Source organism: Gossypium arboreum, chromosome 1, assembly GCF_025698485.1.
Source record: "Gossypium arboreum isolate Shixiya-1 chromosome 1, ASM2569848v2, whole genome shotgun sequence".
Lineage (NCBI taxonomy): Eukaryota > Viridiplantae > Streptophyta > Magnoliopsida > Malvales > Malvaceae > Gossypium > Gossypium arboreum.
In genome coordinates, this window is record NC_069070.1 from 1,228,810 (window position 1) to 1,250,588 (window position 21,779).

The 21,779-nt window shown below is 32.6% G+C and overlaps 2 protein-coding genes across 3 annotated transcripts; both read right to left on the reverse strand.

Annotated features, from left to right (window-relative positions):
* Window positions 1–13,946: 13,946 nt before the first annotated feature.
* LOC108483015 (uncharacterized) lies at window positions 13,947–18,156 on the reverse strand. 2 transcript variants are annotated; one of them, XM_017786179.2, is made up of 11 exons: window positions 17,804–18,156; window positions 17,532–17,614; window positions 17,361–17,429; window positions 16,579–16,810; window positions 15,842–16,059; window positions 15,229–15,249; window positions 15,096–15,150; window positions 14,880–14,980; window positions 14,732–14,801; window positions 14,515–14,614; window positions 13,947–14,429 (listed from the first exon to the last, which is right to left on the reverse strand). In XM_017786179.2, exons 2-11 carry the CDS (start codon window positions 17,601–17,603, stop codon window positions 14,258–14,260), a joined length of 1,110 nt encoding a protein of 369 aa, XP_017641668.1. In that variant the 5' UTR covers window positions 17,604–17,614; window positions 17,804–18,156; the 3' UTR covers window positions 13,947–14,257. The 2 variants fall into 2 exon arrangements, with proteins under 2 accessions (XP_017641668.1, XP_017641669.1); XM_017786180.2 differs by lacking the exon at window positions 15,229–15,249 and having other exon boundaries at window positions 17,804–17,945.
* A 1,122-nt stretch (window positions 18,157–19,278) lies between these two features.
* LOC128290397 (uncharacterized) lies at window positions 19,279–21,325 on the reverse strand. The gene is made up of 2 exons (XM_053025846.1): window positions 20,040–21,325; window positions 19,279–19,457 (listed from the first exon to the last, which is right to left on the reverse strand). Exons 1-2 carry the CDS (start codon window positions 20,241–20,243, stop codon window positions 19,359–19,361), a joined length of 303 nt encoding a protein of 100 aa, XP_052881806.1. The 5' UTR covers window positions 20,244–21,325; the 3' UTR covers window positions 19,279–19,358.
* Between the last annotated feature and the right edge of the window lie 454 nt (window positions 21,326–21,779).

The window sequence follows — 21,779 nt, forward strand, 5'->3', positions numbered from 1 at the left end:
TCGATCCTCGAGTTTGGAAATGAATCTTATGTATTCATGGGTAAAAAAGACAGATAGTCTGGAAAAAATAAAAAAATAAAAAAATAAAAAAATTGCTACATACTCCCTAACTCCAACTCCAAGGGTTTAAAGTGTCGAATATTAGAGAAAAATTTGAATTTAAGATAGTAATGATGAATTGAGCTATTGAAAGATTGTGAGTAGCTATCGATTAACCTTTGAGAGGAGTAAATGTTGATATGTATGCTCTGAGTAATGAAATTTTGCTTACTTTGCGAGTGATGATTACTTAATTGATATTGTATAATGACATTCAGAAAATTAAAAGTAATCGAGTACAATGTAAGGTTCTTAGGCAACATTACAGGATGGAGGATTTATGCTGAAACCTTAACCTCTTTTCTGGTATGATTTCGGGGACAAAAATCCCTAATGGGGGGGGGGAGTTGTAACAGCCTAATTTTCAGTGGTATCGGGAATAGAGATTTGAGATCACTAAATCCGACAGGTGAGTTGAAAATTTAATAAATTAATACCTATGAGTCAAATGTGAATATAAAAGCATTTTTGAATTAGTGAATTTGGTGATTTAAAAGAATTAATTAGGTAAATTGGGTCGAGAATGAGGTATCAAGACCTCGACTTCATAAATCGAGCCACAAATATTTTTAGAAATATTTATGGAGTGTTGATGAGGTAGTAATAAAATTTAGTCAGAAAATTTTGACGTTTGGGTGGTTAATTAAATAAAAAGGACTAAATTGAAAAGGGTGTAAAAGTTGTAAAAAGGATTAAATAACTCAATTGTCAAATGATGAAGGACCTAAAGTGAAAATAAGCCCAAAGGAGATATTTTGGGCGGCAATAGCTGAGAAAAATCAGGAAATGGGTGAAATAAGGGCAAAATTGGAAAATTGTCAAAATTGGCTAAATAAAAATGGGACTAAATTGGAATATCTAGAATTTTCTTCATTTCTCTTCGTATTCATCAGCTGAAAAACAGCCATGGAGGAGGGTTCAAGTTGGTTTTCATACTCTAGCTTCATGTAAGTTTAATTCTTGCTTTCTCCTTGAAATGTTTGTGTTTTTGTGACTTTTACAACTAGGTCCACTTGTTGAATTCATTAGTTTTTGATTCTATGAAAGAAACTGAAAGTTTCTATGAATATGTGCTGGAAGTATATGATGATTTGGCATGGAATTAGAGCTTTAAATTGTTTATATGCTGATTTTATTAAAAGAATTGAATAGAAAGTGAATGTTTGGGACCTAATTGTAAAAGAGTTTGAAGTTAGAGTTTTATGTGAAAATTATGAATTTCAATAGTTATGAAATAACTTATAATGTCTATAAAAAGTATTAATTGAGAAAATTATCTTAATTGAGGGGTTAATTGAGTAAGGACTGAATTGTATGAATTATGAAATTTGGGGCAAAATGGAAATCAACATTTTACGCTAAAACTGTTTTGGGCAGCAGCAGTAGTTTAATTTTGAAAAATCACCAAAAATTGTAGAAATTGAATTAGAGGATAAATGAAATATGAAATTAAAGCTTATTGAGTCTAGGTTCTTGTAAAAGAAATTATGTAAGCAATGGAATGTAAATCATGAGATACAATAACTTTTGTGAGATAAGGTCAGAATGATTTCTGGTTCCCCTGTTCTGACTTTGTAAAATCATAAAAAATTTGATAAAAATAATTATGGGATTAAATTTATATGTTTAGAATCCTGAATGAGTCTATTTTCAAGAGAAACAAACGAGGACATCATTCGAATCTTGTACGAGAAGATAATTAATTTTTAGTGAATAAGGGTTGAAACTGTCAGACAACAGAACAAGGGAGACTTCAATAAATAAACTGTATTAATTGGCCCAACCAAAAATTATGAAATTTTTATGGTAAGAATACATATGAGTGTAATTTCTGGGAAAATTTATGGATCTTAATTTGGAGTTCTGTAGCTCAAGATAAAAATATTTTGGTGACTATGACACAGATGGACAGCTTGAATATTCACATAAGTAGATAGTGAAAATTATGGATAATGTTACCTACAAGTGTGTTGTTTATACTAAGGATGCGGATGGAGAGGAGGAGGAGGAAAAATATACATATATATATGAATGACTCGTGTATAAATTGATCACATGCCCGATTATAATCGATAAGTGTTGAATTAGAAATGATATAATGATTTATTTGGAATATTTATTATGAAATTATGATTATCGTTATGATACAAAAATTGAACTTGTGAGTTTGTATGGCTAAAATTTTAGTGATTATTTGTTAATTTTATGAATTTCATGATGTGTTATTTCATATGTATTGATGATAAAATTGTGAATAATGTAAAAAGCATGAAAATTGAATAAATGATCAAATTGAGCATTTCAGTTCAGTGACAAGATGAATTGAAGGAAAAGATCATGGTTGGACCATGACAACAAGTGATAAGTGATAGCTTCGGCTACACTTATCTGATCAAGGAAAAGTGAAAGTGATAAGTTATAGCTTCAGCTACTTGATCAGTGAAAAGTGGTAGCTTCTGGTACCTGATTAGTGAAAAGTGGTAGCTCCGGCTACCTGATCAGAGAAAAGTGGTAGCTCCGGCTACCTGATCAGTGAAAAGTGGTAGTACCGGCTACTTGATTAGTGAATAGTGGTAGCTTCGGCTAAAGGAGACAAGTGATAAGTGATTTCCATATAAGACCATATCTGGGATATGGCATCAGTGTGATATATGCTACTGTATAAGACCATATCTGGAATATGGCATCAGTGAGATATGTGATTCGTGTAAGTCCATAGCTGGGCTATGGCATCGATATATGAATATATGTAAGACCATAACTGGGCTATGGCATCATTATGTGAAGATGTGTAAGACCATAGTTGAACTATGGCATCGAGAAAATGAAGTACTCAATTCTGTAAGACGTTCACTAATTTGACAAAGTTTGGTAAGTGTTACATGGAATTATGTGATACAAGGAACTACGTGTTGATAAGATATGAGTATAGAACTTGGTTGATATGTAATGAACCGAAAGTTACGGTATCGAAAATTGAGTCTCGAGTACTGTTTCCGTGAAATTTATTCATGAATATTTATTAGAAATATTTATGAATTATAGTTGAATGGTTATTTAGTGTTTAATTAAGTGAAGTAGCTTGAATTTAGTTTAAAGGATTAAATTGCATAAGGAATAAAAGTTTAATTATAGATTAAAGAATTAAAAGGGACTAATCTAGCAATTAGACCCTAAGTGCCATGTGTGTGAATGTATGATATAACATGTGTAATAGTTGGTATATATGTGTAATAGCTATAAGATATTTTATGTTATAGCTATTACACATATTAATTATATTTTTATAGGTTAATAATAATATAATATAGTATAATGAATAAATAATAATGAGTAAAGAAACATAGAAAGAGTTACAGAGAGCAAACGTGAGAAAGAAAGAAGGAAAGAAAGAAAGAAAAAGAAAAGGGAAATTTGAGGATTAAGGCCCTAAAGTTTAATTGGTAAGTTGTTTTAGCTCATTTTCTTATGATTTTTATGTTTATGGATGCCTAATTCAAAGTTCTACATGTATGAGGTTAAAATGAAGAAAAATAGAAAATTTTTAGATATTGATTTAGTTGAATAAATTGAGGTTTTATGGGTTAAATTGATAGGAATTGAAGTTAGAAGTGAAAATTGAGTGATTTATTAAAAGAATTCTAAGTTAGGTTTAAATAGGGATTAAGTTGAATAGAGCTCAAAATTTATGTTTTATAATGAATTTTATGAGTTAGAAATTGTTAATGAGTTGATTAAAAGAGAATATGAAGCTTAAGTTAAAGAAAAAAGATTAGTAATGGAAAAAGGACGAAATTGGAATTTTGTAAAAGTTTGATAGAAAGTGAAAATGTGTTTTATGAATTAGTATATTGATGAATTTTAATTGTATGATTGTTAGTAGCAAACGTAGCACGGATCGTCATCAAAGAAGGGAAAAGAGAAGTGAGCGAAGATATCGATTAAATTCGATAAATAGTGGTTTGTATTTCTATAAACCCAGCTTAATCGTTATTGCTATATTTGATATTTATATTGTATGAAAATGTGAATGAGGTAAGTATTTTTACCATATTGAAATGAATGTGATTTTGAATACCCTATTAACAGTGTCGGGCTAGTCGGATATAGTTGACATGTCATAGGAATTGGAAGTATTGGGATATTCCGACATTGAGTCGATGAGACACTATGTGTCGACTATAATGTTAAAGTTCCGGATTTGTTCCGATGAAGCACTATGTGCTTATCCCGGAGTGTGGGTTGGATCCGTGTATCCGTTAGTGTCCGAGTTATGTTAATAAGGGTAAATAAAGTAAAGGTTATTAAAGTACTGATTGATATTGAATAATAGCAATAATGTGTTTGAATTACCATGTTTTAAAGTTGATTAAGCTATTGTTTATGGAAATACCACTGAGAGTATTCTCAGCGTCACGGTTTGTTTCGTCTTGCAGGCTAGGTATCTGAAAGTATAAGGACTCAACATACAAGCCGATCCCGAACTCAAATTGGTGAAGTTTCTATCTTTTGGAAAATGGCATTGTACCTAGGATGTCTTTTGGTTATATTGAAAGTATCCAAGTTGTTAAATGATATTTTGGTATGTTTTGTAAATGTTACCAAAACCTTAAGAATGGTATGTTTTGATATGTTAGTGAAGAGTAATAAGAGGAATTGTTGGTAAATGTTGTAGAAAGAAGAAATGAAGATGTTATAAACTTAGTTATCAACATTTTATACTAAAACAGATTTGGACAGTAACAGTAGTCCAACTTTGAAAATATACCAAAAATAGTATAAAGTGAATTAGATGATGAATAAAATATGTAATTGAAGCTTAATGAATCTATTTTTATATGGAAGAAACAAAATTGGTAAAAGAGTTGTATTTTATGAGATATTTACGTTTTGGTGAAACAGGGTTAGAACAATTTCTGGATTCCCTGTTCTGACTTTAGAAATTCACCATAAATTGTGTATTAAGAATTAGGACTCAAACTTTATATGTATGGATTCATTATTGAGTCTATTTTAATTGAAACAAATGGAATAGTCATTGGATTTCTGTACAGGAAGAAATTTGATTCGTAGTGCACAAGGGTCAGAGTAGCTGAACCCTGAAACAGGGAGACTTCTTATAATAAACTGTACTAATTGGCCTGACCAAAATTCTAGAAAAAATTAGTAAGTAGATATATGAGTCTAGTTTCAGGAAAATTTACGGAATTGGATTTCGAGTTTCGTAACTCGAGATATGATTTTTTAGCGACTGTGACGCAGATGGATAGTTTACTACGAAAATTGTTTAAGTGCTAAGATAAGTTTTGTAATGTCTCCCTTGACTCGCAGCGGTCTCGGGTAGGGGGCGTTACAATATTGATTGGTATCAGAGCTATTTAGGTTTAGTCGGTTCTAGGACTAAATCGAATGTCAATGGGAATCTAGAGGTACATGCCATTCTTGAGTCAAATTTGAGTTGGGATTGGATCTTGATATGTTTGTTGAATATTTTTGTTTTATAGCATTAAGAATGTCGATAAAAGCATTGAGGATACTGATCAAGAGATGTATAGTGAAGATGATGAACCGTATAATGTGAATGAATCGAGTCTGCAACTCCAAGTGTGAATCCAGAGGAAATCAACCGAATGTTGGAAGTGACAATCTTGAATTCTTTAGAATAATCGCGATGCCCTTCAAAAGCGGTAGGAACTATGCTTGCTACGTCCTCTATCCCTACTACCGAAGAGCTCCAATTAAAGAATTGAGAAAATATGGAGCTACAGAATTTTTGGGTGCCAAGGAATTGATTCGACTCTGCTGAAAATTGGTTAAAGACTACAAAGAGAGTTCGAAGCAACTTGAATGTACACCACAAGAAAGCTTAGTGTGTGTTGTCTCATTCTGCAAGAGGAAGCTTTAGTATGGTGGGAATCGGTGATTCGAATGTACTTGAGGAACAGATAAGTTGGGACTTCTTTCAAAAGAGTTTCAAAATAAGTATTTGGGAGAAATGTACATAGAAGACAAAAGACAAGAGTTCTTAACACTGAAACAAGGTGAGATGCTTATAGTGGATTATGAGCGAGAATTTACGAGATTGAGCAGATATGCCATCGAGTTTGTACCGAATGAAGCCGACCGATGTAAAAGATTTTTAAGAGGATTACGTGATGAATTTAGACTACGATTGATGCCTCTTAGAATCACCGAGTTTATGGATTTAATGGAAAGAGCTAAGATGATTGAACAAATTCTTGGAAGGGATAAAAAGTCCGAAGTTGCTCATTCGATTGAAAAACGTCCGGAATGGTTAGTTCAAGTCCGCATGACCTAAGCGGTCAAAGGAATCACGAGGTAATTGGAGATTTAGTTCTCGATCGAAAGGAGTGATCGAGGTCGGAAAAGACAAACTCATGTGTCTCTTGGCGATATCCAAGTCCGATTCGAATCTGAAATTCCAATATGTGAGCATTGTGGAAACCGACACAAAGAGGAGTGTAGAAAATTGATGGAGGTTGTTTCCGTTGTGGAGCTACCGATCACTTTATTAAAGATTGCCCAAAGATATCTGGAACAACACCGATGGTGCAAAGATCTGAATTTGCTTCCAGAGGTCGGGATCGGGCGAAGTAGTTCGTTTGCTAGAGGTGGTACTAGAAGAACTAGTGAGAGTGCTACACAACAATCTGAAGCTAGAGCTCCAGCTCGGCGTATGTTGTGAGGACTCGAGAAGAGAAAGATGCTCACGATGTGGTGACAGTATATTCTTATTGAATTCAACACCCGTTTATGCTTTAATAGACCACAGGTCATCACATTCATATGTTAATCGAAAGTAGTTGAGACAAAAAATTAGAGTTTGAATTGTCTAAAGTTATAATAGAAGTGTCTAGTCCACTAGGACAAACTACTTTAGTGAACCATATATGTCAAAGATGTTCGTTAATGATTCAAGATAGAATATTCCTGTTGATCATTGATTATGCCATTTGGCGACTTTGATGTTATTTTGGGAATGGACTGTTATCGAACATGGAGTGATTTTAGATTTATAAGAAGAAGTTTATTGTTCGAATGAAAGTGAAGATAGAATTGAAGTAAATGGTATTCGGACTAGTGGATCAATTCGTATTGTTTGACCATTAAAGCTAGCAAGCTTCTTCATCGAGGTTGTAATGCTTTCTTAGCATATGTGATTAATTCGGATTCGGTTGAAAGTCGATGTAGTAAAATTGGATTGTATGTGAATTTTCGATGTATTCCCGAGGAATTACCGGATTACCCCGATCGAGAGGTAGAATTTGTGATTGAAGTCTACCAGTCTGAGATCCGTGATCGATACCTCCGCACTTAGTATGGCACCCTCTTGAGCTAAAGGAATTAAAAGTACAGTTGCAAGACTTATTGGACGAGAGGTTTTATACGACCTAGTACATCACCATGGGGAGCTCCAATGTTATTTGTTAAGAAGAAAGATGGGTCGATGCGATTGTGCATTGATTATCGACAACTCAACAAATTGATTTGTCAAGAACAAGTATCCACTTCCCGAATAGATGATTTGTTTGATCAAGCGAAAGGAGCTTAGTATTTTCAAAGATTGATCTAAGGTCGGGATACTATCGGTTGAAAGTAAAAGAGTGCGACATATTGAAGGCGGCATTCCGTGCAGGTATGGGCATTATGAATTTTAGTGATGCCATTTGACCGACAAATGCCCTGCCGCTTTTATGGATCTTATGAATCGATTTTTCAACCATACTTGGATCGGTTCGTAGTAGTTTTTATCGACGATATTTTGGTGTATTCCAAGTCGAAAAAGATCATGAGCAACATCTCAGTTGTTTTGCAAATACTACGAGAAAAGCAATTGTACGGAAAATTGAGCAAGTGTGAATTCGGTTATCGAAGTTGTGTTTCTTGGTCATGTCGTATCGTGGATGGAATTAGAGTGGATCCAAAGAAGATTGAAGCGGTTATTCGGTGGAAAGTTCCTAAGAATGTATCGAGGTACGAAGTTTTCTTGGATTGGTGGTTACTATCGAAGATTCGTCAACGGATTTTCAAAGATAGCCTTCTGATGACCAAGCTACTACTGAAAAATATTCCATTTGTTTGGAATGAGCAATGTCGAAAAAAGTTTTGAAGCATTAAAACGAATGTTAACAGAGGCACCGGTGTTGACTTTACGAATCGAAAGAGATTTTGTAGTGTACGGTGATGCTTCATTGAGTGGATGGGATGTGTCTTGATGCGAGCGGAAAGTCATTGCTTATGCTTCACGGCAATGAAACCGCATGAACGCAACTATCCAACTCATGATTTAGAATTAGCATTTGTAATTTTTGCCTTGAAGATTTGGAGGCACTATCTTTATGGTGAAAAGTGCTATGTTTATCTGGATCATAAAAGTTTGAAGTATCTACTTTCACAAAAGATTTGAATCGAGACAAAGGCGTTGGATAGAGCTTCTAAAAGACTATGATTGTGTCATAGACTATCATCCGGGAAGGCTAATGTAGTAGCCGGCCTTGACCGAGAGAAAAGCTGCGATTGAATTACGAGTAATGTTTGCACAACTTAGTATCATGAAGATGGAAGCCTTTTGGTGAATTAAGAATAAAGCCGGTAATGTTTGATCGAATCGGATCAAACGAGTTAGAAGATGATAAGTTGTTAAAGAAAGAGATGATTTGGAATGGTACAACGAAAATTTTAGCATTGATGGAAATAGTGCTTAAGATTTGAATTGACTTTGCATTCGAATAATTACGAGTTGAAAGAGTTAATTCTTGAGAAGCTCATAATAGTCCATTTGCATTTCATCTGGGAGGTATGAAAATGTATCGTGATTTCGTGAATTGTATTGGTGGTCGGGAATGAAAAGGATATAACGAATATGTGGCAAAGTGTTTGACTTGTCAGCGAGTGAAGGCGAACATCAAGTTCCATCGGGATTACTTCAACCCATCAATATTCTGAATGGAAATGGGACCGAATAACGATGGACTTTGTGGCGGGATTACCGATGTCTCACGAGTAAAAAGAATGCTATTTGGGTAATAGTTGATCGACTTACGAAGTCACTCATTTCTTAGGCTGTGAGAACCGATTGGTCGTTAAAGAAACTTCTTGAGGTTTATGTTCGAAATCATTAGATTACATGGTATTCCAAAATCAATAATTTCGCGAGAGATCCAAGGTTTACGTCAAGGTTTTGGAAGCAATTACATGAATCTTTCGATTTCGACTTCATTTTAGTACGACTTTTCATCCACGGTGATGGTCAATCTGAGCGGGTAATACAAATTTTAGAAGATATGCTTGAGCTTGTATGATTGATTTTGAGTCTAACGGGAATATTATTTGTCATTAGCGAATTTGTGTATAATAATAGTTTCGATCAAGTATCTGAGATGGCACCGTATGAGGCTTTGTATGGACGAAGATGCGATCACCGTATGTTGGAATGAATGAATGAGAAGAAGATGATTGGACTGAATTGGTTCAAGAAACGGAAAATACGATTAAGAAAATTCGGAAAGATTGAAAACGCTTTTGATAGATGAAATCGTATGCTGATTTGAAACGACGGGATATTGAATACTCGATCGGGGATAAAGTATTTTAAAGGTTTCACCTTGGAAGAAAATTCTAAGATTTGGTCAAAAGGAAAATTAAGTCCTCGTTTTATTGGGCCTTACGAAGTTATTGAGAGAATTGGACGATGGCGTATCGATTGGCCTTACCTCTGAACTACGAAAAATGCACGATGTCTTCCATGTTTCTATGCTAAGAAGATATCGATCGGATCCTTCACATGTTATTACGACCGAGAATGTAGAGATTCGACGACTTATCGTATGAAGAAGAACCGGTTGAGATTCTAGCACGAGAGGTAAAAGAATTACGTAATAAACGTATTCCTTTAGTAAAAGTGCTATGGCGAAGTCACGGTGTTGAAGAAGCTACATGGGAACCGAAAGAAGCGATGAGATCTCAATACCCCATCTCTTTTCGGTAAATTTCGAGGACGAAATTTATTAAGGGAGAGAATTGTAATGAACCGAAAGTTACGGTATCGGAAATTGAGTCTCGAAATCTTGTTTAGTGAAATTTATTCATGAATATTTATTAGAAATATTTATGAATTATAGTTGAATAGTTATTTAGTGTTTAATTAAGTGAAGTAGCTTGAATTTAGTTTAAAGGATTAAATTGCATAAGGAATAAAAGTTTAATTATAGATTAAAGAATTAAAAGGGACTAATCTAGCAATTAGACCCTAAGTGCCATGTGTGTGAATGTATGATATAACATGTGTAATAGTTGGTATATATGTGTAATAGCTATAAGATATTTTATGTTATAGCTATTACACATGTTAATTTATATTTTTATAGGTTAATAATAATATAATATAGTATAATGAATAAATAATAATGAGTAAAGAAACATAGAAAGAGTTACAGAGAGCAAACGTGAGAAAGAAAGAAGGAAAGAAAGAAAAGAAAAAGAAAAGGGAAATTTGAGGATTAAGGCCCTAAAGTTTAATTGGTAAGTTGTTTTAGCTCATTTTCTTATGATTTTTATGTTTATGGATGCCTAATTCAAAGTTCTACATGTATGAGGTTAAAATGAAGAAAAATAGAAAATTTTTAGATATTGATTTAGTTGAATAAATTGAGGTTTTATGGGTTAAATTGATAGGAATTGAAGTTAGAAGTGAAAATTGAGTGATTTATTAAAAGAATTCTAAGTTAGGTTTAAATAGGGATTAAGTTGAATAGAGCTCAAAATTTATGTTTTATAATGAATTTTATGAGTTAGAAATTGTTAATGAGTTGATTAAAAGAGAATATGAAGCTTAAGTTAAAGAAAAAGATTAGTAATGGAAAAAGGACGAAATTGGAATTTTTGTAAAAGTTTGATAGAAAGTGAAAATGTGTTTTATGAATTAGTATATTGATGAATTTTAATTGTATGATTGTTAGTAGCAAACGTAGCACGGATCGTCATCAAAGAAGGAAAAGAGAAAGTGAACGAAGATATCGATTAAATTCGATAAATAGTGGTTTGTATTTCTATAAACCCACTTAATCGTTATTGCTATATTTGATATTTATATTGTATGAAAATGTGAATGAGGTAAGTATTTTTACCATATTGAAATGAATGTGATTTTGAATACCCTATTACGATGTCGGGCTAGTCGGATATAGTTGACATGTCATAGGAATTGGAAGTATTGGGATATTCCGACATTGAGTCGATGAGACACTATGTGTCGACTATAATGTTAAAGTTCCGGATTTGTTCCGATGAAGCACTATGTGCTTATCCCGGAGTGTGGGTTGGATCCGTGTATCCGTTAGTGTCCGAGTTATGTTAATAAGGGTAAATAAAGTAAAGGTTATTAAAGTACTGATTGATATTGAATAATAGCAATAATGTGTTTGAATTACCATGTTTTAAAGTTGATTAAGCTATTGTTTATGGAAATACCACTGAGAGTATTCTCAGCGTCACGGTTTGTTTCCGTCTTGCAGGCTAGGTCTGAAAGTATAAGGACTCAACATACAAGCCGATTCCGAACTCAAATTGGTGAAGTTTCTATCTTTTGGAAAATGGCATTGTACCTAGGATGTCTTTTGGTTATATTGAAAGTATCCAAGTTGTTAAATGATATTTTGGTATGTTTTGTAAATGTTACCAAAACCTTAAGAATGGTATGTTTTGATATGTTAGTGAAGAGTAATAAGAGGAATTGTTGGTAAATGTTGTAGAAAGAAGAAATGAAGATGTTATAAACTTAGTTATCAACATTTTATACTAAAACAGATTTGGACAGTAACAGTAGTCCAACTTTGAAAATATACCAAAAATAGTATAAAGTGAATTAGATGATGAATAAAATATGTAATTGAAGCTTAATGAATCTATTTTATATGGAAGAAACAAAATTGGTAAAAGAGTTGTATTTTATGAGATATTTACGTTTTGGTGAAACAGGGTTAGAACAATTTCTGGATTCCCTGTTCTGACTTTAGAAATTCACCATAAATTGTGTATTAAGAATTAGGACTCAAACTTTATATGTATGGATTCATTATTGAGTCTATTTTTAATTGAAACAAATGGAATAGTCATTGGATTTCTGTACAGGAAGAAATTTGATTCGTAGTGCACAAGGGTCAGAGTAGCTGAACCCTGAAACAGGGGAGACTTCTTATAATAAACTGTACTAATTGGCCTGACCAAAAATTCTAGAAAAAAATTAGTAAGTAGATATATGAGTCTAGTTTCAGTGAAAATTTACGGAATTGGATTTCGAGTTTCGTAACTCGAGATATGATTTTTTTAGCGACTGTGACGCAGATGGATAGTTTACTACGAAAACTGTTTAAGTGCTAAGATAAGTTTTGTAATGTCTCCTGCTTGACTCCGGCAACGGTCTCGGGTAGGGGGGACGTTACATGATAAATGAATTCATTTGTGATTATATAATTGTTCATCTTGAATGTATTGTCCATATGTATTGATAATTTAAATGTTTTAATGAATAAAATTTCGATATGGAATAAATTGAACACGAGACAAATAATTATGAAATTGAACTCGAAATTCATGAAAATGACGGTTATTGATATATGTTGTATGAGTGCATAACGTGAAATTGTGTATATATATAAGAAATTTAATGAGAATTAAGCCCATACACGTTTCTTGTTATTTATATGAAGTGTACGACTGACAAGGGTGATAAAGTTATAAACAGAGAGTTATACGGGTTGAAAACATGAGCGTGTGACTCTCCAAAGTGTGAAAAATTTCTAAGTGTTGCAAAAGTTTCATATGTTAAAGGTTTGGTCCCGAACCACCCTGAATGTATATTTTGGGCCCCGTAGGCTTATATAAGGGACGTTAAACATATGTATGAAAGTTTTTTTAATTTAGAAGAAATTTTATGGTTGATTTTTTTTACATATTGATCATATTAAGTTCGGTAATGCCTCGTACCCTATTCTAAGCTCGGAATACGGGTAGGGGGTGTTACACTAAATTTTAGAAATTTTTAATTTAATTAATATTAAATATGCATAGAGTGTAATTTCATAAATATATCGGGGTAGGGTGGGCGATTTCATTCTAAACCCGACCCTGACTCGACTTGACCCTATTATTTTCCTACCCCGACCCCTAACTTCAATTAAAAAAAACTCAATCCTATTTAATTTAATAGAAAATTTAACAATGGGATAAATTTGCATGTTTCTAAATGTACAACAGCTAATTGCCCATTTTTTTAGTAAAGAAGCCAAAATACAATCCACCCCTAAGTACAAAGACTTTCTTAGTATTTTTACCCATTTTTATCCCTTATTTATTATCTAATGTATTTTATGTCGTATTTATATGGGTAAAAATACAAGAATAGTCATTCAACTATCCACTTCTTTCTATTTTGGTCGCATAATTATTAGTTTTTCATTTTAATTACTCAACTTTTTAGAATTAAATATTTTGATCACACTTTAGTTAATTACCTAACCCAAGTCTAACATGGACTTTTTGTTATTGATCTAATAACAAATTTAACCCTTAATATTTACACATCTATCAATTTGATCCTAAATCTAAAACTTCCACAACTCTAGCCCTTAATGTTTTACAAGCTTTGTATTTTAGTCCTAATTATAATAATATTTAAAAACATAAAATGTAAATGTGAAATATAAAAAGTTCAAAATTTTGAAAAAGTAAATATAGAAATATTTTAAAAAAAAGTAACTAAATTATAAAAATACAAAGCTTATCTCTAGTTGGTGGTTTTGTTTAAATTTAAGGGCTAAAACTCCAGGTTTATAAATATAAGAATATATTCTAACATAACCATAACATACATATTGAAATCTTAATGAAAATAATCCAGTTCCAAGAAGAAAAAAATCCAAGCGAGGAGCGTGGAGTTCATAATACTAAAGACTCCTGATAATAAACAGAAAATTCACACACAAACCGTCACACAAAAACACACCTTGATATGTTCAGTTCATCAACATCCCAATAAACCCATTGGGACTTTATTTAAAAGTCGAAATCTTTTGCAAAGAAAAGAAGCAATTATATAAACCTTGGTTTCTTCAGCAACATCAGTTGATTTTCTTTCGAATCACTTGTCATTCACCAGCTTCATTTTGCCTTTTTTGATATAAGCTTCGTCCTTTATCTCTTCGACCGATCTCTTGCCCTTTGCCTCGGCTGACTTCTTTGTGAGGCCATGCATTACTGGGTTATGGTGAACTTCAGCTACGGCAGGTAATGTGTTCCGAATATCTGCACACCTAAACAGAAAAACTTGTTATCAATACAAGGGTGCTTTGAAATATATTAGTGAGCACATTTGAATTGCGTTCTTAAATGTTGTACCCTTGAACAGTAAAGGTGTTCTCTTGTGACAGGTTCATATTCAGTTGATTTGCTCTGGCATCACTGGTGCCTTCACCCCAATCACCATATATCTCTTTGTCTAGAAAACATAATCAATATTTACTAGTAAGATTGTTATAATGTGACAGTTTAGGAATGTAGACACCAAATTATAACTGTAGATTAACATAATAGAATATCAACTTGCAGCCATTACCTGACAGATCGCAGAGTCCAAAACCACCAAAGTTTTCCATATCAGAAGAACACGGCAGTGACGGAAGAACCTATATGCGAAAGAGAATCAGATCTGATCCAAAACTAAGCTAATTGAATTTAAAAAATATATACACGCCAAAACTTACAGGATCAACACTAAAGGTGTTCTCTTGTGACAGTTCCATATTGTGTGGGTTTGCTCTAGCACCACTGGTGCCTTCACCCGAATCATCGTATATCTTGTCGCCTAGAAAACATTATTAATATTTACAAGTAAGATTGTTACACTGACAGTTTGAGAATGTAAACATCAAATTATAACTGTAGATTAACATAATAGAATATCAACTTGCAGCCATTACCTGACGGATTACAGAATTCGAAACCACCACCATGGTCTTTCATATACAGAGCAACCTATATGCAGAAGAGAATCAGATCTGACCCAAATCTAAGCAAATTGAATTTAAAAAATATATACACGCCAAAACTTACAGGATCAACATCAAGATAACCCTGTAAATAAGTAGAGAAGTACACAGCATTAGACAGAAATTAGAAATTTACAGCTTTCCTACTCAGGAATTTTGTGTGTGCATTTGTCTAATATTTATTGTTTTGATTTGGTCTCTTCCAAACAAGTGGAATCGATCAAACAATGTTGAAACAACATTATGATATTTCTACAATTGCGTTTATCTTTATTTCATTCCAATTCATTAAAATCCTCCATGTATTCCTTGAACGAAGGTACAATCTAAGAATCATAAGAAAAAGGCATAAAAGGATCAGAAGACATAAAAATCCGAATATTTTAACTCCAACCGTTTCTGTCTGGTTATTGATGTTCAGGTAACATAATCGGAGTTCAAAATTTGCTTACAAAGAAAGTACAAACATTTCTGGCCAATATATATATATATAGTATGATCTTTACCTGTAACCCGGAGAATTAATAAAAGAAATGAATATTATGGTCATATCAGTTCATAGTTTGCGAAAGATGAAATATACTGACCGTCAAAGAAATTAAAGGGATGACAGACAAGCTCTACTTTAGGCAAGTTCTGATAGGCACATAATTCCTACATCTACATGACATTCTTACCTGGATGTTGTTGCAAATCTCAGCTCCTCTGCTAGACTCAGGATCACCATGAATACTAACAGGATTTGTGAGCTTTAGGTTCTGTGGCCTTCCTAAATACGGACCCAAAGCTTGGTTTACCATATTTTCTACTATGCTAAACAACTTATCCTCAGTGTTTAATTGCAGCATTCGGTCCACAGTAGCCTCCAGCAGCACCACCATTTCCTTTTGTGATGCTTTAATGGAAAATATAAAGAAAACAAATAACCAAGTAAGAAAATCTAATTTAAATGATATCAAGATTTGTCTATATGTTTATCAAAGAGCTGTTAAAGGTTTATGCTATTGTGCCCTATTAAAATTTTAGTCCCTGTACTTTTCAAATTTTAAAATTTCAGTTCTCACCAAATAATTACTGTCAAATTCATTAAGTTATGCTATTTTTAAAATCTGATGCAACAAATATATTATCATGTGTATAATGCCATGTCAGCTTGTTATTTCCACATATTACACACTAAAATTCAAATTAAATGGTTAAGCGACCTGTTTTACGTTAAGAATGAAATTTCAAAATTCAAAAAATAAAAGGGCTTAAAATGATCCAAATGAAGACAATGAACTAAATCTACAACCGTATGTATAAAACAGAACTTAAGCATCGAAACATGTTGGGGAAGTCCCATCTTTGGCATTCCACAAGCACATCAACAAATGTTATTAATCAACATGTGGTACTTCCTTAAAAACCATACCTGTGAGTGAGATTGAGTCAGGAAGTTGCTTGGCACTTCGCTTCTTTTGAACTGGATTTGCATATTGCATCAAAAATGACTCAAGGACTTGAAATGCATCTTGGACGCCAACACTGGCATTTTCCGCAATAATAGGTTCCATCAGTTTTCTCAAAAACTGCAGTATGAATCGTGGATCTTGAAGTCGATACTTTGCTTTCATTACTGCCATCATCCTTTCAAGCACACACCCCTACATTCAAAAAGAACTTAAAAAACAATAAAAAGTAAACCAACTATTAATGCGTTTTCTAATGTTATCAAAACAGAGCCTGAAATTGCAGGATTTGCATGGGTAAAAGTACCATGGCAGCCCTTGTACTAGGAGACTAATTGCCTTTTGCCCCCTCCACTCAAAAAAAATTGACAAATTAGTCCATGTATGTTAGATTCCATTATTTCCCAAGGTTAAAATCCTGTCCCTGTTTGTCAGCATGAGGTACATGTGGCACAGTACGTGTAATTATTTCGTTATTCTATTAGCCTTGTTCTTTGATCTAACATATAGGAACTAATTTAACCATTTTTTTAGTAAAGAGGGCAAAATGTAATTTGATTCCGGGAGGAGAGAAAATATGAGAAAATAGTATATGTATTTTTTCCTTTCATTACACTTATGGAAATAAAAATTTTGTTTTCCAATCTTTCTGTTTTTCTACTCTTTTAGTTTTTCATCTTTCGCAGTACAAAACAAAACCTTAAGCTAAAACAAATTATTATAAAAGAAAGAAGGAAAGCCGTACCGTAGTTAGATAACTGTTATCACCATCCAATAGCTTAGATATCACTTCTCCCACTGCTTTATTACATATCTGCAGATGGAAAGCATCCAAAAATTCAAACAATTATTAAACAAAAAAAATAAAAAGAAATTAGTGGGAAAAATAAAACTTGATTGGAAAAAAAATCAGTACTGCTAATCTTTCACGATAGCCTTTATCTGTATCTTTATCTTCATCTTTATTTTTCTTCACGTTTTTTCCCATCGAACTACAATCTGAGAATAGGGAGAAAAATGATACTAAAAAGACCATAAAATTTTGAATATATAAACTAAAAACATGCGAAATAATGTTGGAAAAAGAACGATTACAAAGAAAGAGAGAGAGAAACTAGTAATCAAAGAAAAATATGAACCAAACTTGATTATATCAAAGCAAAGAGAAAGGAGCAATGGATTGCTTACGGCTGTAGAGTAGAGAACTGTTGTGCCCTGTTTATTATTGTCTAGCCCACAACTCTTATAAACCCTAAAGTTTCGCGCTATATCCGCGCGATGCTATGTCGAGGTTTTGAATCATTTCCCATCCCAAATTTTCAAAAGTAGTTGGAATTACAGCTGTGCATGGGCTGGGTTTTTCGGCCCGGTCCGAAGATTCACCCAAAATGTGAGAATATTTAAATAAAAATATAGGCCTAAAAAATAGGCCTAGACAAATAAATAAGGCCAGTTTAAAAAATGAGTCGGGCCTCAAGTAATATATATTTAGCCTAGACCCGGCTCGGCCTGACCTGAATTCATTAAAGGATAAAAAATTTGTATATTTTTTATTTTTAAATGTTATATTCTTATTATTTTCTCAATATTTTACTATCATTTTACTATTATGTTCTTTGTTATTTTATTATTATTGTTTGGATATTGTATAAAATTTATTTTATTGTTAATTTTCTTATTATTTTAAAAACATTTGTTAATTTTTTATTATTTTAAAAGCAATTGCTTGTTAAATTACATTTATGTTAGTGTTATTTATGTTTACATATTTTTAAAATTTATTTTTAATTTGTTAAAAATATTTATTTTGATATTTTAATATTTTTAATGTATTATATATATTTAAATATAATAATAAAATAATATAAAAATTAATATGGACGAGCTAAGCCGAGCCCAAATTTTAATATTTTTATCGAGTCGACTTAGGTAAAATTTTAAGCTCATTTTTTAAACCCAACCCGTCTCCATTTCAATAAATAGGTATAATTTTTTATTTGAACCTGACTCGAATCCGACTCAACTCGGTCAATGAACAGCTTTAGTTGGAATTTCATTTGGTTATTTTAAAAGTCTTATTTACTGTTGAAAGGAAAACGACAGACCCCTTCCATATTCCTTTCCGTCTTTTCCAAAAAGCAAAGATTTCTTCTTTTTTTTTTCAGTTTTTACTTCGAGGAAATCAAATGACATTTTTAATGGTAAAACGTACTAGTGATTGCATTTTGCCCTCGGTAAAATTAATCTGTATACATTTTCCTTCTTTAATTTTTTTTAAATATGCTGAAAAATTTTTTTTTGGGTAAATTCTAGAATGGTCATACAATTATATCTTTTGTTCTATTTTACTAGACCAATTATTAATTACTCAATTTAATCACTAAATTTTTAAAATTAAATATTTTAGTCACTTTGAACCAGAGGTGCTTATGGTCAGGTCGAGTTAGACCGGATCTAAACATGACATTAACATACTGTATAATTGTGCAAACCCAACCCAGCCTAAATTTTTACTTAAATCTGTCCATATTTACAAAAAACTAACCCAAAAACATTTTAAGCCCGCTCATATTATATTTTAAAAAATATTTATATTATATTATTTTAATATTAATAATTTTATTTTCTTATTTATTAATTTTTTTTATATGATTATCTTAACATTATTTTAATGCTTAATTTAGAGTATTATTATATTAAAGAATTCAAAACCCCCACCATAGTCTTTCATATACAGAGCAACCTATATCCAGAAGAGAAGCAGATCTGACCCAAATCTAAGCAAATTGAATTTAAAAGATATATACTCGCCAAAGCTTACAGATTCAGCATCATGATAACCCTGTAAATATGTAGAGAAGTACACAGCATTAGACAGAGAATTAGGAATTTACAGCTTTCCTACTCGGGACTTTTGTGTGTGCATTTGTCTAATATTTATTGTTTTGATTTGGTCTCTTACAAACAAGTGGAATCGATCAAACAATGTTGAAACAACATTATGATATTTCTACAATTGCGTTTATCTTTATTTCATTCCAATTCATTAAAATCCTCCATTTATTCCTTGAACAAACGTACAATCTAAGAATCATAAGAAAAAGGACATAAAAGGATCAGAGGACATAAAAATCCGAATATTTTAGCTCCAACCGTTTCTGTCTGCTTATTGATGTTCAGGTAAAATAATCCGAGTTCAAAATTTGCTTACAAAGAAAGTACAAACATTTCTGGACAATATATAAATATAGTATGATCTTTACCCGTAACCCAGAGAATTAATAAAAGAAATGAATATTTATGGTCATATCAGTTTATAGTTTGCGAAACTGACCGTCAAAGAAACTAAAGGAATGACGGACAAGCTCTACTTTATGCAAGTTCTGATAGGCACATAAATCCTACATCTACATGACATTCTTACCTGTATGTTGTTGCAAATCTCAGATCCTCTGCTAGACTCAGGATCGCCATTAATACTAACAGGATTTGTGAGCTTTAGGTTCTGCAGCCCTCGTAAATAAGGACTCAAAACTTCTTTTACCATACTTTTTACTATGCTAAACAACTTATCCTCAGTGATTAATTGCTGCATTTGGTCCACAGTAGCCTCCAGCTGCACCGCCATTTCCTTTTGTGATGCTTTAATGGAAAACTACTCTAGGGAGTATCAGAGATAAATCAGAAATTTTTGAAAGTGAAGTGCGATTTTACCATGATAATAATTTATAATTTCATAATTTTCTAGAGAACTATAAGACAAATTTACATTCTTCAAAGAGAAGTCCGCTACTTGCCCCTTGTCTACACCCCTGTTAAGCCCAACACTTTAAAGCCTATTTGATTCTTCAACAGCATCTCAGGGCATTTTTAACCCTCCAAATTTCAGGTGCACCTACGGGTTTGGGCAAGTAACTCCATCTCTAGTTGGTGGTTTTGTTTAAATTTAAGGGCTAAAACTCCACGTTGATAATTATAAGAATATTTCTAACATAACCATGACATACATATTGAAATCTTCATGAAAATAATCCAGTTCCAAGAAGAAAAAAATCCATACAAGGAGCACGGAGTTTATAATACTAAAGACTCCTGATAATAAACAGAAAATTCACACACAAACCGTCAAACAAAAAACACACCTTGGTATCTTCAGTTCATCAACATCCCAATTAACCCAATGGGGCTTTATATAAAAGTTGAAATCTTTTGCAAAGAAAAGAAGCAATTAAACTTGAAAAGAAAAATCTGCTAACCTGAAAATGCATTGTTGTGATAAAAGAAGCAACTTTGAACGCCTTTGCAAAGAAAGTGTGAAGGAGATTTTAGGAAGAATTTTCTGTATTTCTATTCGGTGATGGTCGGAATGGCTATTCAAAGCCATCACCACTGAATCCATATTAGGCATTTGAGGGAATAGAAACACCATAAGTGATTCGACCAAATGAAGAAACCGTGAACCAAACAACAACATTACTATTCATCTAAGAATAGGGAGGGAATGGCTATGCCATTCCCCCCAACCAAACGTGGCCTTAAATGTTAAACCAAATTTTTTAAAACAACTCTCAAAATCATTTTTCCAAACCAGTTTTTAAAAGAAACTCTAAACTATCGTTTATTTTACGCAGCTGTACTTGTTGTGCTAAAGGAGGCTTCACCTTGAGAGAGCAATTAACATATACATACACACATACATACATACATACATACATACATACATACATACATAATATACATACCAGAAAAAGAAGAAACTAACCTGAATTAGTTTTAACGCAAATGCCTCCCAATATATATATATATATATATATATATCAGACTCGTAAATCTCAGCCCGGTTTTGGCTTTTGAACTGGATTTTCTGGCTTGACTTTTGTAAATCTTCAAAAACACATTTCAAGTGAGCAAATCCAGTTCAAAAGACAAGACGCAAACTAAGACAGTAGAACCAGTATTAAAATACTGAGCTGCATCATGAATTGTGGTATTCACCGCGATTCATTGCTTCGCTTACAATCTACCATCTATATACTCTGCATGGAGAAAAATTGAAGCAAATAAAAACAATTTATAAAAGAGATTTTGAAACCTTTGAGGGATTTCGAAATTTACCTTATTCAATTTCCAGATCTATAAGAAATATGAAGCGAGAGGCTTGTCT

Bases quoted from the DNA above. Each gene is read 5' to 3' on its own strand.
- LOC108483015 (XM_017786179.2), bottom strand. From the start codon at position 17,603: ATGGGAAAAAACGTGAAGAAAAATAAAGATGAAGATAAAGATACAGAT. The intron at 16,811-17,360 runs GTACGGCTTTCC...TTTTGAATGTAG, and splicing joins ATAACAGTTATCTAACTACG to GGGTGTGTGCTTGAAAGGAT. The intron at 16,060-16,578 runs GTATGGTTTTTA...TTTCCATTAAAG, and splicing joins TGACTCAATCTCACTCACAG to CATCACAAAAGGAAATGGTG.
- LOC128290397 (XM_053025846.1), bottom strand. From the start codon at position 20,243: ATGGCGGTGCAGCTGGAGGCTACTGTGGACCAAATGCAGCAATTAATC. The intron at 19,458-20,039 runs GTAAGAATGTCA...ACATATTTACAG, and splicing joins AGATTTGCAACAACATACAG to GGTTATCATGATGCTGAATC.